This window comes from Moschus berezovskii, chromosome 2, assembly GCF_049115385.1.
Source record: "Moschus berezovskii isolate FMDL1 chromosome 2, NW_MosBer_1.0, whole genome shotgun sequence".
Classification (NCBI taxonomy): Eukaryota; Metazoa; Chordata; class Mammalia; order Artiodactyla; family Moschidae; genus Moschus; species Moschus berezovskii.
In genome coordinates, this window is record NC_142461.1 from 75,676,328 (window position 1) to 75,694,832 (window position 18,505).

At 37.6% G+C, this 18,505-nt stretch overlaps 1 protein-coding gene across 6 annotated transcripts in view; it reads left to right on the forward strand.

The window, feature by feature from the left end:
• The first annotated feature begins 8,511 nt into the window (after positions 1–8,511).
• The window catches only part of R3HDM1 (R3H domain containing 1), a 96,589-nt gene continuing 86,595 nt past the window's right edge, over positions 8,512–18,505 (forward strand). For all 6 annotated transcript variants that reach the window (XM_055397069.2, XM_055397071.2, XM_055397072.2 and 3 more), the window contains exons 1-2: positions 8,512–8,651; positions 10,067–10,277. In XM_055397069.2, coding sequence (XP_055253044.2) covers positions 10,107–10,277 — 171 coding nt within the window. In that variant the 5' untranslated portion in view covers positions 8,512–8,651; positions 10,067–10,106. The remainder of the gene's footprint in view (positions 8,652–10,066; positions 10,278–18,505) is intronic.

Consider the following 18,505-nt stretch of genomic DNA (forward strand, 5'->3'; position numbering starts at 1 on the left):
ACATTCTCTTCATTTTTCTGAGAACTATAAGTACTTGTAAGGCTTATCCTTTTATTTGTTCTTCTGATTCCGATTCTTCATTTCTTTCTACTTCAGATTTTCCTTCTCATTCTCATCCTTTTTTCGTTTTTGAGACTTCAGCTTCCTTCCCTCCTTTCTCTACTGGCTTCTCTTCCGCCCACATGCTTTCTATCCTGACAGCCTTCCCCTAGCTTTCCATCTCCTGCTAACCTTGTTACCAGATCCAGCAGACTTTTTTTGTTTCTCCACCTTCCTGCCCATCTCCTAAAGATTTGGTATTCCCCGGGAATTCTGACCTAAGTCCACTTCTTTTCTTACTCAGTAGCTTCTCAGCAACTGCATCTAGGTTGATAATTCAGAACTTCTATCTGTTCAGCACTTCTACCCAGTCAACGGGATCAGCCTTTCCTCCTCTGCTTAATACCTGATGGTACAACTCCTAGTTAGATTTCTCCTCCTGAATGTCCTGAAGGCACTTTGAACATCCTGTATACAAAACTGAACTGAGATTGTTCTACACCAAATCCTTTTTCCCCCTTATGTTTCCTCTGTTAGTGGGTAGCAGGCATTACCTGCACAGTCATTTGTATCCTGTCATAACTATCACATCCCTAACCTGTATCTAGTTGGTCTCCCCCAGTTAATTACTTTCTGTTCTATTAACATCCTTGTTTTTAGAGGCAGTATATATAGGCAGTGGCTAATAGCAAGGGCTCTGGAGCCAGAATACCTGAATTCAAATTCTAACTGCCACTTAGTAGTCATGCAACCTTGAGTAAGCTGCCTGATCTGTCTCTGCCTCTGCTTCCTCACTTGTAAAATGTAGACTTTAAGAACTCCTATCTTAGGGTTGTTAGGTGGATTAAATGAATTAATAAAATGTCAAGACCAAAAAAAAAAGGCATTATAACAAAATGTTCAGTACTTACTACTCAAAATTAGCAAATTGTTAACCTTTTGTTGTTTGCTACAAATCTTTTTTTTTTCTTTAAGAAATAAAATGATAAAGACATGCTTAAAATTCCTGTACTGTCTCACCAAAAACTTCTTCTCCAGAGAGAATTACTAACACGAAATAGATGTGTATCCTTCCAATTCATGATTGTGTGGTTTTAAATTTTTTCCATAAGTTGCATTGTATTAAAATAAAACAATTCAATGAGTATTTTTGTAGTCTCCTCATGTACATGTATGAGTCTCTTCAGTGTGTAGATCAAGAAGTGGAAATGTTGGGCATAGGATAGGATGAATTTAAACTTCATTTGCTGTCACAGATTACTAACATAAACTCATGGTATTTGAGAATTCCCATTCCCTGTGCCCTTGCCAACTCTAGCTATCGTCACATTTCTTGTCTTCAGCCTCAGTTGATATACTCTGTTCTCGTTAAATGAGCTTCTTTTTCCTTTGGCATCTTTGTATGCAGAATGCAGCACATTCATGTAACACCTTACCTCCCCATTAAGTTTTTTAATAAAAGTAATTTGTCTCAGAATTTGGTTGTTGTTTAGTCGCAAAGTTGTGTCCTGTTCTTTTGCGACCTCATGGACTATAGGACTCCACTAATCTGTTATTCCCTCTCATTCTTTAACTTACCAAGCCTTTTTACTTTTCTTTTTTTTAAATTATTTTCTCTCCTTTTTAAAGTGTTTTTCTTTTTATCTTTTTCCTCTTTTTAATGTCATCTTAAAATTATTTTATGTGTTTGTTGATAAATGTCAGTATTAACCTCCTCATTTGGGTTTAGCAAACTCTTTGCGTCAAGGTAGTTCTTTCTCTTCTGCTCATTTTTAATAGTATAGCTAAAACTTGCTGCAGCTTCCTGAAGTCACTCCATACCTTTTGTTGGATGACAGCCACTGTTTATAAATCACATAAGCATTTAGCATTTTGAAATGTTGCTGCTTGTATTCTTTATCAAGTAAATGACAAGTGATTGACTCTGAGAATGTGAATTTCTACTATTTCTAAATATAGCATAAACCACAGGTGGTTGTGGGGTTTGTTTGTTTGTTTTTTGGCCTTTGTAGTTAGAGGCCTTTGGCCAATGGTTTGTGTCAGTGCTGTATGTTGATCGTGTGCATTTGGCTTATTTAATAAATGTGCCTGCCTGATTATATTTCTTCTCTAAGGGAAAAAATACAGCATTGTGTCTATCTAATAAAGTGACATTGCATTGCCAAATTCTATTCGGATAACTTTAATAATGCAGCTCCCCTCCCCGCAATATTTATGTGGAAAAAAAATTTTTTTTAACCTGTGTGGCCACATTTCTTTCCCACAACAAAATTATAATTATTATTTGGGGGATGGGGGTGAGCCATGGGCTTGTGGGATATTAGTTCCCTGACCAGGGATTTACCCAGGCCCCCAGCAGGGGAAGTGCAGAATCCTGAACACTGAATCATCAGGGGATTCCCTTAAATAATTTTTTGATGTTTTATCTAGAATAAACTGGTTTTCAATGTGTGAAATTAGAATATTTATTTTTCTAATTACCTAACTTTTCAATTCCATTGTGCTATATAAACACATAGGCTTCTCTGGTAGCTCAGACAATAAAGAATCTGCTTGCAGTGCAAAAGACCTGGTTTCATCCCTGAGTCGGGACGATCCCCTGGAGAAAGGAATGGCTATCCACTCCAGAATACTTGCCTGCAGAGTTCTATGGACAAAGGGTCTGGCGGACCACAGTCCATGTGTTAGCAAAGAGTCGGACATGACTGAGCAACTAACACACTCATAGAACCACATATATTAGGCTATAGGCAGAATAAGGTGATCCTTTCAATTACTAGTGGTTAATTTTTATTGCTGAAAATTCTGTCTGAAATTTTCACTGGAGAAATTGTTCATTCGTGGACTGCATATGCTTTCAAAATGTTGATCCTAATTCTGCTCTGCTTTGTTACCCTGAGAAAGGTACCTAACTATGCATATTTATCATTTGTAAGCTCCTTGGCTTCATGTTGTTCCTTCACCACAAACTGAATCCTTATTGCCAGCCAGGTTTACATAGTTTAATACTTAAGATTACAAGAGATAGGGAAATTAAGAGAAACTGGGTGATTACCTGACAGTTGTGCTAATTTAGTAACGATTAGCCTGACTGGCCATAAATAAAAACGGGATCTCTGTACCACCATGTACTAACTACATGAAAAGGGTAAGTTTACTACTTTCTTTCTTGAACACAGTGTTATCAAGTTACTACATGTTTTAAGTATTTTTTGAAATAAATATGCTCTATAAACCAAAATTAGATGGAAAAACAGTGGAAACAGTGTCAGACTTTGTTTTTTTGGGCTCCAAAATCACTGCAGATGCTGATTGCAGCCATGAAATTAAAAGACGCTTGCTCCTTGGAAGGAAAGTTATGACCAACCTTGATAGTATATTAAAAAGCAGAGACATTACTTTGCCAACCAAGGTCCGCCTAATCAAGGCAATGGTTTTTCCCGTCGTCATGTATGAATGTGAGAGTTGGACTGTGAAGAAGGCTGATCGCCGAAGAATCGATGCTTTTGAACTGTGGTGTTGGAGAAGACTCTTGAGAGTCCCTTATACTGCAAGGAGATCCAACCAGTCCATTCTAAAGGAGATCAATCCTGGATGTTCATTGGAGGGACTGATGGTAAAGCTGAAACTGCAATACTTTGGCCCCCTCATGCGACGAGTTGACTCACTGGAAAAGACTCTGATGCTGGGAAAGGTTGGGGGCTGGAGGAGAAGGGGACGACCAAGAATGAGATGGCTGGATGGCATCACCAACTCTGTGGACATGAGTTTGAGTGTACTCTGGGAGTTGGTGATGGACAGGGAGGCCTGGCGTGCTGTGATTCATGGGGTCGCGGAGAGTCGGACACGACTGAGTGACTGAACTGAACTGAACTGAACTGAATAAACCAAAATTGTCTCTCTTCTTGGTACATATTAATGATGATACAGCATTATGGGTAAGAGCTTAGAGTGGAGCATCTGTCTGTCCTGGTTCATATACTGCTTCATATCCTACTCTTACCATCTATGTGACCATGGACAGAGCAATTTATCTGTGCCTTAGTTTCCTAATCTGTAAAATGGAGATATTGATACAGCCTACTTCCTAGAATTGTTGTGAGCTTTTTTTTTTTTTTAAGTTCTACCAGTTATTGCTACTAACCCATCTCCCTCCACCCTCATGCATGCATGCTCAGTCGTGTAACCCCATGGATTGCAGCCTGCCAGGCTCCTCTGTCCATGCACTTTCAGTTCAGTTCAGTTCAGTAGCTCAGTCGTGTCAGACTCTTTGCGACCCCATGAATCACAGCACACCAGGCCTCCCTGTCCATCACCAGTTCCCGGAGTTCACTCAAACTCATGTCCATCGAGTCAGTGATGCCATCCAGCCATCCTCTTCTCTGTCGTCCCCTTCTCCTCCCGCCCCCAATCCCTCCCAGCATCAGAGTCTTTTCCAGTGAGTCAGCTTGTCGCATGAGGTGGCCAAAGTATTGGAGTTTCAGTTTTAGCATCAGTCCTTCCAGTGAAGACCCAAGACTGATCTACTTTAGAATGGACTGGTTGGATCTCCTTGCAGTCCAAGGGACTCTCAAGAGTTCTCCAGCACCACAGTTCAAAAGCATCAATTCTTCAGCAATCAGCTTTCTTCACAGTCCAACTCTCACATCCATACATGACGACCGGAAAAACTATAGCCTTGACTAGACGGACCTTTGTTGGCAAAGTAATGTCTCTGCTTTTTAATGTACTATCTAGGTTGGTCATAACTTTCCTTCCAAGGAGTAAGCGTCTTTTAATTTCATGGCTGCAGTCAGCATCCGCAGTGATTTTGGAGCCCAAAAAAATAAAGTCTGACACTGTTTCCACCGTTTCCCCATCTATTTCCCATGAAGTGATGGGACCAGATGCCATGATCTTTGTTTTTTGAATGTTGAGCTTCAAGCCAACCTTTTACAGGCAAGAATATTGTATTGGTTTGCCATTTCCTTCTCCATGTTATGAGCTTTAAATGAGTTAATTATGAAAGGTATTAGAATAGTACCTGCACTGGTAGGCTGTTTATGAGTAGTTTTTGGTGCTAGTTACTTGTATTTCTTTTATAAATTTCTGATTCCCATTTCTCTCTCCTTTTCTGTTTGGTTTTTAAGACCTTTTTTATTTCAGAGATTTTGGCCCTTTTGTATTGGAAGTATTTTTTTACATGATTTGCCTTTTAATCTCTTACATTTTGTCATACAAAAATATATTGAAACTTTATTGTAAGTTTTATTAATATTTTTCTTTGATAGCTTCTAAATTTTTACATTATTCTTGGGAAGGACTCTCACACAATAATTATAAACTATTTCCTATATTCATATACTTTTATAGTTTTACTTTTTTAGCTTATAAAAATTTAATTTTCCCTTTAATGCCCATTTGCTTATGGTGTTGGGTGGATGCCAGCCTTTCTGTGCATACGGTTCTGAAGATTTTATTATGTATAATACATACATGTGGCATTTCTCTTTTGTTGGCTACCTGGTAGCTTAGAAATTGTATATAATCAAATCTCTGTTGTTTAGTTTCTCAGTCATGTACAACTCTTTTGTGACCCTGTGGACTATAACCTACCGGGCTATGGAACTTTCCTCTGTCCATGGGTTTCCCAGGCAAGAATTCTGGATTGGGTTGCCATTTCTTTCTGCAGGGGATCTTCCCAACCCAGGAATCGAACCCCCATCTGCATAGGCAGGCAGATTCTTTACAGCTGACGACTAGGGAAGCAATCAAATCTCTGATATGTCCCTAATATATAACATTACTGGCTGGAAGAATGTATTTTCAAAGACGAGTTTGAATGTTGAGTGCATATATCCATCTCTTTTATGTTGAAACAAATTCTCAGAAACTCAGTTTTTAAATATCAGTAATAGTAGGTACTCAGATGTATGCATTTAATAGATGCCAATTTTTTTCCTCTTGTCTTTCTTTTGTAAAAACCTACCAAATTCATTCAAGTTCCTTAATCATGTTGACTTACTGTGTAGCTATTACATAAGGAAGGTGCATTTAATTGACTCCTGAGTGTTGTAGCAGAGATATAATCTGCCATTTCTGTCTGTGGCTTCCTATTCTTGACACCTACATTTCCACATAGCCTTAGGTAACCCTAGAAGTATAGGCTTTGTGCCACAATAAAAGTAATTTTGTTTTAGTAAGTACCAAGAAGCTGGAATCTCTCTTTTACTTGAAGATTTAGAGAGGAAAACATTTGTATTTAAAATAAATACATTATTATTTTTGAGAAGTAAAGTTGATGTGAATTTTTAATGTTTAATGGCAAAGCTCTAATGAGAGCCCCTTGAGGCTGTGCACTGAGACAAGCACCCTCCTCCCCAACATAGGTACATCCATACCAGTCATTCTCTTCTGTTGAGCTTTGTAGGATTTATGCATAAGAAAACAGTATACAAGGCCACTGTGCACCCTTGGTGGGCCTCAGTTAGTCTGCTATCATGCAGGGTGCAACCAGGATACAACAGATAAAGCTTCAGCCAACTGCTGGCCTAAGGTGATTCTGACTATTAAAGAAAGCTATTATAACATTTTTGGAGTGCCCACTCTGTGAGAGATACTGCGGCAAATGCTTTACCTTTAAGTCATTCAAATCTTCTAACCATTTATCAGTTAAATATTTTTTCATTGCAGTCTGCTGCTCCTTAGTCGCTTCAGTTGTGTCCAACTCTGTGTGACCCCACAGACGGCAGCCCACCAGGCTCCTCTGTCTCTGGGATTCTCCAGGCAAGAATACTGGAGTGGGTTGCCATTTCCTTCTCCAATGCATGCATGCATGTTAAGTCACTTCAGTCGTTTCCGACTCCCCTACAGTCTATGGGATTGCAAGAGTCAGACATGACTGAGCACACACACACTAATGCTAGTGCATTTGAGTTTTCTGTTATACCACTACTTCCTTTCCAGGCAATAACTGGCCAGTTGGTTCAGCAGCACTCATTAATTTGTTGTCAAGTAGTGTGGCTTATTAGCAAGTATTGGTCATATAAATTGGTTGTATGACTTTGGACAAGTCATTTTACTTCTGGGCACTAATAACTTGCATGTCTGTTATACAGTTGGATTTGGTAGTCCCTAAGATTCCTTGGGTCCTAAGAAGAACTTCTGATCCTTGTTCACCTCTTCACGTTGTGCCTCCACCTCATTATCCCTTGCAGCTTTTCCTTTCGTGGTACCTTATTCACTTCTTAAGTGAACTGCCACCATGCTGTCTTAGAGTTTTGAATGTAAAAGAGTCATAATTAAATCACAGAATTTCTGCAAGAACGCAAAGAATTTTGCTTAGTGAGTGCTGCCATCTTGTGTCTACCATTTTATGAGAGAAAAAATTTTAAATGAGAAAAGTAATATATTTAAGTATTTTTTGGTTTGTTTTGGGTGGATTTTTTTTCTCAAGCCTAGTCATTATATTTAGTGGCCCAGCAACCTTGGTCATATTGAAATGACAGTGTCAGTTAGAAAACAGTTTGACACTTGTAATGCCTCCTTTTCTGTTACCCTGTAGTCAAACACAGTGTAATTGAGATACGAAAACTAATATGAATCTGTGTTGGCGTTCAAAATAATTCCATTTCAAAGTCATTTTTAAAGAATTAGTATAAGATGTGAATTCTTCTGTGATGTATGCTCAGCAGTATTAGTATTGCATCTTTTGGTGGTTAGACCCCATTATGTGCAGTTGTTCACCTTAAAACTGTGCTGTCCTATTTATTGACAACAGAATTGTCAAAAAGGAAGATGGAAGAGCGATACAGGAAGTGTTTTTTGCTGTGACGTAGTTACTTGTACCAAAAAAAAAAAAACTTTAAATGAAACTGACTATAAAAACAGATGACACTGAGAATTTTGGCATTAATCTTTAAAAATAGTCTGTCACCCTTTATAGATATTTGCTTTTAACAATGAGTGTTTCTTTGAATGTGTTAAATGGCTTATTACAGCTTTTGTTCTTTTGTACTTTTAAAACCTAGAATGTGATTATTTTAAAAAATTACTGTTTTACATCCATGGAGTTGTAGCTTGGAAGAAAACTCTAAAAATCATAGTTCTTGGAGACAAGAATTCCCTGGTTCTGATACTGGGCAAACTTTTAAAACGAAAATCATCATCTCCCTTACAACACTGGCCGTATACTTGGCTCTTATTATATATCTATTCCCTTGCTTTCTTTTCTGCTTTTACAGCAGAAGAGTCTAGGCTCACAAGACCAGTGTATGTCAGAATTGTCTAGAACTAAGTGTTCTGGCCCTTGTTTAGGACAAGAAAACAGTAAAGTCACCAACAGTAGTATTTTTAAATTCCAAATTACTGTGTAGTATTTCATTTCCCTTGGTATTTTGTTAAAATATTTTGTTTTAATTTTAGGCCGCTGAGAGGTATGATATATTTGATCCAAGACAGTCCATTTCAGTCCAGGAATCTACAGTGGTGACAAGGACATGGGACTCCTCCTGCCAGATTCCAAATGGGTCAAGACAATTGACATCCTGGCTGACAACTGTGAAAAAGAACCTTGGATTATTTTATTTTATTTTTGTGGAACACCACAATCCCAAATCCATAGGACACATCAGGTAACCTAACCTCTCTTATCATTTGAGAAAAGTTAGAGATTTTTCTTTAAATAACCCTTTCCCCCTTAGTAACTTTACAGTTTTGAGAATAAATCACTTAACTCTGGTATGAATATAATTAAGGAGGACTTTTTTTTCTTTTTTTTAAGCTTTTCAGATGTATTTATGGATTCCCTAAGATAGGTTTAGGTGTTTCATTGCAAAACATTCTTTTAGGAAAAGAACTCTTGAATTTTCCCTATAGAAAAAACAAGGTCTACTGGATTTTTCCCTTCTCAAGATTTAATTATGAAATTTTCAGAAACACAGAGAAGTTGAAAGAATTTTACAGTGAAACTGTTTAACCACCCCTGCATTCTACCATCAACATTTTATTATACTTGCGTTAACCTGCGTCTGTCCATCTGTACCCATCCCTCTACCTGTCCATCAGTTCATCTTCATTTTCTGATGCATTTTGAAATAGGTTGTTCTTACCACACACGCATACAAATTTAATTATGTGAGGTGATGGATTGCATTACTCGTTTCACAATATATATGTGTATCAAATCATCATATTGTATACCTTAGGCTTATATGTTATTATATATCAGTTATATCTCAATAAGTCTGGGAAAAAATAGCAAGTGGTTTATAAGTTCTGCTCTTCAGGTTCACATATCTCACATGTCCTAAAATGAGAGTTTTATCTGATAAGTTCCTATTTGATATTCAGTGTAAAGTTCCCATTGTTGTCTTAAACTCACTGAAGATATGAAATACATTGGCTTCTTTTGTATTTGATCTCCTTTGAAGTACTAAAGCATCTGGTAATGTATGTTGTTTGGCCCTGAGTCATGTAAATCAGGAGAGTTTTCAGTGCTTGATTCATAATGCTGGACAGTTATTAGTACAAATTCCCAACTGTGTTTTGTATAGGATGTTGCTGTTTTTTAAGTTATTTCCTTTTGGAATTGCAGGTTAATTTAAGAAATTAGAAATTTTAGGAATGCTAAATGAAAGCTCTGAAGCTATGACAGGAAGATTTTTTTCCACGGGACAATAATCATAATACCCCTTCAGATAAAAAGGTTTCTGATGTCAACCAAGTATATATCTCTAACTGTCCATCCGTTACCTTTCATCTGGATAGGACTTATTCCTTAATGTTTCTTATGAATTTTCACAGTGGTGTGCACATCAAAATCACCTCATACCCTTATTATATCCCTTATCTCCTTGTCTTATGATTTTTTTTTTTAGTTTGGATATATTTGCCACTAAACTGTATGCTCTTTGGAAGCAGGGATTTTGCATTTATCTGTGTATATTTGACATTCCTGGAACATAGAAGATACTTAGTGAACCTTGTGCACTAACTGAATGTAAGGGATGTTTCAAACTGAATTAAAATTTTTTTCTTGCTTGCTAAGGCTTCAAGTTCCCTGTAGAATTCTAAAATAACCTTTGCTAATGAGGATGTCTGATACTGTTACTATAAAAAATGAAACTGAAACAATGAAGGATTTGGAGGCAGAAGTGAAAGATACAACCGGAGTTGAAAATCTTACCAAATCAGAAAACTATGGAAAGATTCTGACAGAGAAGAATGAACGTTGTATTGACAACAATATTGATTTGCAGGTAAACAAGATTTTTTCCTCTGGCTACAAGTATTAAATATTCAATACATAATTATACTTTTCATACAAAACTCACTTGCAGAATTGTATAAGGGTAAGGTGACCCTTTGTGACATGCCTACCAGCTGCTTTGGGTGGTCACCTGGATTAGCTTGTTGAATCTAGCTCTTTGATTTGCTTGTATCACCTATTTCTTTTTATTTGTATACGGCCAATATTGTTTTTCTAGTGGCTTTATACTTTTTCATTCCATTTTGCAACTATCAGTGTTGTGAGAGTTCAAAATAACCTAAGATTAGAGGAGATTAGAATATAGAGAGATTGAAACTGCAGGAGTTCTGTTGGCAGAAACAGTCCTGGGGAAGCAATCGATCAACTGTGACTGAGGGGAAAAAAAGAGATTGGTGAAGAAAAAAGGTCACTTGAGGCTTTTGATGCTACACATGTATGATGACCTAGCACTAACCACTGAGAAGGCTTTTAATTCCAGGCATAGATGAAAATTGATGATGGTCCACAGATTCAAAGTAGGTAAAAATTGTGTCAAGTAGTACTTAACAATGCTTACTTTTAAGTGTTCTTGTTATTTGTTGCTGTACAATGGATAATCGCAAAATAAGGGCTTGCAATTTTAAAATAACATTTTCTTTTTTAATATCTTGTGATTTGTGTGTCAGGAAATTGAGCAATGGCTTGACTGAGTGAATCTTGTCCATACAAGGCATCAAAAGACATCCCTCACTGATATTTAAATGTCAGGTGACCTGGCCCGGAAGGTCCGTAACTGTTTTGCTCACTTATCTTACTTGGTGGCAATAGCTGGAATGTAGGCTGAGCTGGAACTAGAATCACATACCTGGACTGCCTCCAACACAATCGGCCCAGGTAATGAGACTGGAAGCTCAGGGGTTCCAGAAAGAATGTTCCAAGAGCCAAACAAAGCTGCAAGCATCCTTGTGACCTAGGCTTGGAAGTCCCAGAATGTCACTTCCACTGTTGTCTTTTGATAACACTTGTTAGTAAAGCCAGCCCAGATTCAAGGGGAGGGGGCGTTTGACCCTGTCTCTCAGTATGAAAGACCTTTAATCTACCATAAGCTGTTAACTTAAAATACTGTCTGATACTTCTGTTTTAGTTAGCCCTATGGACAGGGACTGTTTGGATCTCCTTGCAGTCCAAGGGACTCTCAAGAGTCTTCTCCAACACCACAGTTCAAAAGCATCAATTCTTCGGCGATCAGCCTTCTTCATAGTCCAACTCTCACATCCATACATGACCACGGGAAAAACCATAGCCTTGACTTGACGGACCTTTGTTGGCAAAGTAATGTCTCTGCTTTCTAATATACTGTCAAGGTTGGTCATAACTTTCCTTCCAAGGAGCAAGCGTCTTTTAATTTCATGGCTGCAATCAGCATCTGCAGTGATTTTGGAGCCCCAAAAAATAAAGTCTGACACTGTTTCCACTGTTTTTCCATCTATTTCCCATGAAGTGATGGGACCAGATGCCATGATCTTTGTTTTCTGAACTGAACTGAACTGATGGACCCCAGGGAGGCCTGGCGTGCTGTGATTCATGGGGTCGCAAAGAGTCGGACACGACTGAACTGAACTGATACTGCTAAGTCACTTCAGTTGTGTCAGACTCTTTGTGACCCCATGGACTATAGCCCACCAGGCTCCTCTGTCCGTGGGATCCTCCAGGCAAGAATGTTGGAGTGGGTTGCCATTTCCTTCTCCAGGGGATCGTCCTGACCCAGAGATGGAACCTGTGTCTCTTATGTTTCCTGCATTGGCAGGTGGGTTCTTTACCACTAGTGCCACCAGGGAAGCCCATAAACTGTTAAATTAAAATACTATGTCTTATACTTCTGTTTTAGTTAGCCCTAGAAATAAAGAATTCTATTTGGGGAGAAAAATACTCTTATCATTCTTTCTGCATCCTAAAGACCTGAATGCTATGTGCCAAAACTTATACTTTATTCTTTTAGAATAAATTAAGAAGGTTCTTTTAAAGGTTGTTTTATTCTTTCATTCACTTAAAAACTTTATTCTTCATTATGTGCCAGAAATGTATTAGAAAATGATATCAACTCATACAGCAGTAAAAAAGCATTTAGATCCCACTGCTATTGTCTAAGAAATTTGGAGGAATAACAGTTTTTCTAGTCGTTTTTAGAAATAGCACTTTTTAAAACAAAAAATTGTCATGCCTGCCATCAGTACACCCAGTAGTGGCAGAAAGTCAGTATCCTGATTGGATCAGAGAAAATGCTTAAATTCTGTTGCATTTGTATTGAAATAGTAAAAGATATCTTTCTAGTCTCTCTTCTGCACCAAAGGTTCACTCTTCAGGTCATGTTTCTCAACAGGTGATTAACTTGGATTATGGCATACCCTGAATTTATTGCAGGTTTGTTTCCAGACCACTGCAATAAAGCAAATACCATATTAAAGAGAGTCACACAGATTTTTTGGTTTCCCAGCACATGTAAATATACTATACTGTAATCTGTTAAGGATGCAGTAGTATTATGTATAAAAAAAGGTCAGGCCTTAATTAAAAATACCTTATTGCTAAAAATGCTAACCATCTTCTGAACCTTTGACAAATCATAATCTTTTTGCTGTTGGAGTGTTTTGCTTTGATGTTGGTGGCTGTTGACTGATCAGACTGGTGATTACTAAAGGTCACTGGCAATTTCTTAAAATAAGGCATTGAAATTTGCTGCATCAATTTACACTTCCTTTTGTGTCCAGTTTCTCTGTAGCATGCAATGATGTATTTTACCTTCAGGAGAACTTTCAAAATGGGAGTCAGTCCTCTCAGACTCCGTCGATGCTTTGTCAGTGAAGTTTATGTAATATTCTAAATCCATTGTTGTCATTTCAGTAATGTTCACAGCATCTTTACTAGGAGTAGATGCCATCTCAAGAAACCACTTTGCCCAGGAAGCAACTCCTCATCTGTTAAAGGTTTATGGTGAGATTGCAACAATTCAGCTACATCTTCAGGCCCCACTTTTTTTTTTTTTTTTAAGGATAGTGTTTTTTCATTGTCTCGCTCTCATTTTTTTTTTTTTAATATTTATCTATTTATTTTTGGCTATGTCAGGTCTTAGTGGCGGCATGCAGGATCTTTGTTGAGCTGCACAGGTTTCTCTCTAGTTGTGGTGTGTGGACTCAATAGTTGCGGCACATGGGCTGGGATATCCCTGTGACTGGGATATTAGTTCCCCAACCAGGGATCAAACCCATGTCCTCTGCATTGCAAGGCAGATTCTTAACCACTGGACCACCAGGAAAGTCCTCAGGCCCCACTTCTAATTCTAGCTGTCTTTCTGTTTCCACTCCATATGCAGTTACTTCCTCCACTGAAGCCTTGAACCCCTTAAAGTCATCCATGAGGGTTGGAATAAAATTCTTCCAAACTCCTATTAATGTTACTATTCTGACCTCTTCCCATGAATCACCAGTAGCATCTAGAATGGTGAATCTTTCCAGAGACTTTCTGGGCTTTGCCCAGATCCATCAGAAGAATCACTGTCTGTGGCAGCTATAGCCTTACAGAATGTATTAAGTAATAAGACTGAAGAAATTGAAAGAACTTGAAAGTTGGAATTACTTATTGATGCATGGGCTGCAAAATGATGTTGTGTTGTTAGCAGGCATAAAAACAATATGAATCTTGTTGTACGTCTCCATCAGAGCTCTTGGTGACCAGGTGTATTGTCAATGAGCAGTAGTATGTATTGTCAATGAGCAGTAGTATTCTGAGAGGAATCCTTTTTCTGAGCAGTAGGTCTCAACAATGCACTTAAAATATTCAGTTATCCATGTTGTAAATAAATGTGCTCTCATCTAGGTTTTGTTGTTCCATTGTTAGAGCATAGGCAAAATAGGTTTAATATAATTCTTAAGGGCCCTAGGATTTTCAGAGTGGTAAATGAGCACTGACTTCAACTTAAAGTCACCAGCTGCGTTAATCCCTAATAAGAAAATCAGCCTGTCAGTCATTGACTTCTCCTCTCTAGCTGTGGAAGTCCTAGATGGCCCCTTTTTGCAATAGAAGGCTGTTAGATCTGGCTAACTTGCTGCAGCTTCTACGTCAGCACTTGATGTTTCACCTTGCGTTTTTATGCTATGGAGATGGCTTCTTTCCTTAAATTCTGTGAACCAACTTCTGCTGGCTTTAAACTTCTACATCTTCCTCACCTCACTCCACCTTCATAGAACTGAAGAGAGTTGGGGCTTTGCTCTAAATTAGGCTTTGGCTTAAGGGCATGTTTTTGCTGGTTTGATTTTCTATCCAGACCACTAAAACTTTCTCCATATCAGCAGTAAGGAAGTTTCACTTTCTTATCATTCATGTTTTCCCCTGGAGTAACACTTTTCATTTCCTTCAAGAACTTTTCCTTTGTAGTCACAACTTGACTAATTGTTTGGCAAACAGGCCTAGCTTTCAGCCTGTCTCAGCTTTCAGCATACCTTCCTCACTATGCTTAATTTCTAGCTTTCAATTTAAACTGAGAAAGATGTGACTCTTACCTTCTCTTTGAACACTTAGACGCGAGTATAGGATTATTAACTGGCCTGATTTCAACATCGTTGTGTTTCAGGGAATAGGGGTCCCTGGAGAGAGGGAGAGGCTGGAAATGGGTGTCTGGTTGGCAGAGCAGTCAGAACACACACCACATTTATTGGTTAAGCTTGCCATCTTACGTGGGTGTGGTTTGAGGCACCCCAAAATAATTGCAGTGCTAAGTAACATCAAAGGTCACTGCTGACAGATCACTGTGACAAATAAAATAATAATGACAAAGTTTGAAATATTGTGATAATTGCCAAAATATGACAGACACAAAGAGAGCAAATGCTGTAGGACAAATGGTGCTGCTTGAAGCAGGGTTGTGACAAACCTTCAATTTGTAAAAACACGGTATCTGCCAAGCACAGTGAAATGAGGTGTGCTTGTATTACATTTTCTGCCATGTCTCTTGTGTTGCTCTTGGCAGTAAACACAAAAACGTTCTGATGACCACTATTGAATCATGGCTCAGTGGTTCATACTGCAGGAGAATTTCATGCAGTCTGCAAATATTTACTGAAAACATATTCCATGGCAAGGAAATAGTGTAAAAGGAAAAATGGGCCTGGTCTCTCATATCACGTTCCATATAGCATGGTAAGTATAAAGACTGGGAAGAGGAACAAAGAGAATATGAGAGTTCGTTTTATGTTAATCCACTGAAATGCTGTATTCCTTGTTTATTCAAATGTTTACTAAGATTTTACTTTTACATGGATATATTTACTCTGCTTGGAGATTTTGAGGTTCAAGATGCCTCTCTACAAGGTATCTGGCAAGGGGTTTACAGTCGAAATAATGTACACAGAGATTTAAGTAATGGAAATTAGGAATGGAAGTAGATAAAATTAGAAAAAAAATTTTATGTTTTCATATAAAGTAAACTCTTTTAAGAATGAAAAGCGTGTCTTGTTAAAAAAAATCTGTTTTATATAGTTACCTCTTAATATGGAGTTACCTATTATGAAATGCCTTTTTTCCTAAGATACTTGTAGACATTTCATCTTCTTTTTCTACCTCTAAGATACTTCCTGAAGGTTTCATTTTAAACAGCAACTATTATTTTTGCTCAAATTTAGATGTATGTGCTGATTAAAAGTGACGTAGGAAAATGGAAATGTTTTCTTAAGGAAGCAAACATTTCATCTGTTTCCAAGTCTTAATTTCCTGACCATCCCTTTAGTATTTTATTGAAGAAAACTAATTTTTTAATGAAGGGATGTCATAGTATAAAATTGTAAAGAACTCTTATGATTTTCTACTATTTGTTAAAGATATTATTTGTATAAACTGTTCTTTTATCCATTTGTTCACTGATATGTGATCCAAACCTAGATGATTCCCTGGTGCCAGAGATTGCACAGATCTATAAAACAGAGATAATCGCTACTGAGTATCTCAGGAATGGACTCAGAACTGTGCCATGTGATGCTACCTTAAAGTTAGAATAACCTTCATTTTAGCTGGAGTAAACTTTAAATTATTATTCCTTTTTTTATTTTCTTATCTGGGTGCTCTCCTGTCAGGCCTCATGTTTTTTCATTTTAGTTTTTGTTTACCTCCATCCATTCATTCATTCATGTGCTCTTTTGAGAAGACTTAAGTTATATCTTCAGACAGTAAATGGTTCTAGAAACTGTAAAGTAGTTATAAGAGGACAGTTGCCCAAGGTGCTTTTTTTTTTTTTTTTAATGGAGCATGTGTATTTCATGGCCAGTTTCTTCACTCTAACTTGGTTATGAGACTGAAGCCATTCCTCACTCTGATTTATCATGCTGAAGAGTCATCTGAGAGGGAGGGAGATGGATGCTGAGTTGTCGCATCAAAGGAAGCAGCATTATTCTAGCAGCATCCATCCTTGTTTAAACCTTCCACTGTTAGAGGTTTGAGGTTACATGATCTGCTTCATGTTCATTACTGATGTGCTGGAGAATTGGTGTTGAATTTATAGCATCAGCAGTACAGAAAATGGTGTATTTTATGCATGTCAGTAAAGGAATGACCTGTTTTTGTTCAACAGAGAGTGGAAATTGGAAGTCAAACACCCTTTGTATTCTAAAACAGGGTCTCAAACATTTTGTAATTTTTATGTATATATTGTTAGGAATCTTGGAGCTGTTAGTTAATCTGTCTTCGAATACAGTGTTTAATATAGCACTGAATAAATGGTGCCAGTTGTCAGTGGATGAGTAATCAACTAATAGCTCTGCTAGTAACTGATTTTTTTCTTCAATAAAGCTGCATAAGCCATGATAATAATAACAATAATATCATCAAGCTGGAGAGAGGCCAGCAGACATTAGACATCTCCTTGAACGTTTCCAAGCAGATATTATCTTAATAGAAAGTTCTTTGACCACTTCTTGTGTAAATAATTTCGCTTATATGACAGTGTTGATTGTGTTTTTTATTCAGTTTTATTAGGGATTATAATCTTTTAAGAATTTTTATGACTACTTTGTTAAGAATTATTTAGAGTTAATTCAGGCAATCTGTCACATTAATCTCAAGAAGTTCACTTTCTCACATAATTGCTGTGGAGTTCTGAATTGTTGGTATAGTCCCAAATAATTATACAAAGAGTTTTTGATTAGTAATATTTCTGTTGCCATACACACACTATTCCTATAAATGAATTCAAGTAAAGTAGCAGAACACAAAGTCAGCACACAAAAATCAGTTGCATTTTTGTATACTAACCGTGAACAATCTGAAAAGGAAATTGCAAAAGCAATTCGATTTGCAGAAGGATTAAACAGAATAAAATACTTAGGAATTAACTTAATCAAGGGGGTGAAAGACTTGTTCAGTGAAAACTACAAAACATTGCTGAAAGAAATTACAGATGGCATAATTAAATGGAAGTACATCCATTGTCTTAAACTGGAAACATCAGTATTGTTAAAATGTTAATACTGCCCAAAGTGATCTACAGATGTAGTGCAATTCCCGTCAAAATCAAATGTCATTTTTGCAAAAATAGAAAATCCCATTCTAAAATTCATGTGGGACTTCAAAGGACCTGGAATAGTCAAAACATTCTTGAAAAAGAACAAAACTGGGGGGGTCAGTTCATGACTTCAAACTTACTACACAGCTACAGTAATCAAAGCAGTCTGGTGCTGGCATAAAGACAGACACATAGGCCGGTGGAATAGACTAGAGAGCCTAGAAATAAATTCTTGTATATATGATCGGATGATTCTTGATAGTGCCAAAGCAGTAGAGAAAGGATAATCTTTTTAAAAATGGTGCTGGGAAAACTAGATATCCACAGGCAAAAGAATGAGGTTGGACTCTTACCTAAGACCATATACAGAAATTAACACAAAATGAATCAAAGACCTCTAAGAGCTATAAAACTCTAAAATTCTAAGAAGAAAACACTGGAAAAAAGCTTCATGACTTGATTTTGGTGATGACTTCTTAGACATAACACCAAAGGGCCCAGCCAAGAGAGCTTTCTCAGTCCCCAGGCCTGCCTCTAAGACATCCCACTGCCCACGGATGCCTGTTATAAACTGCACACCCAAGAGGGAAGGGACCATAGTGCCAGAGCTGCTGGACCCATTTATAAAGTCAGCAACTTTAAGAAGGGCAAAGGCTGAAGACTGCAAAACCACAAAAGAGACTGAAGAAGGT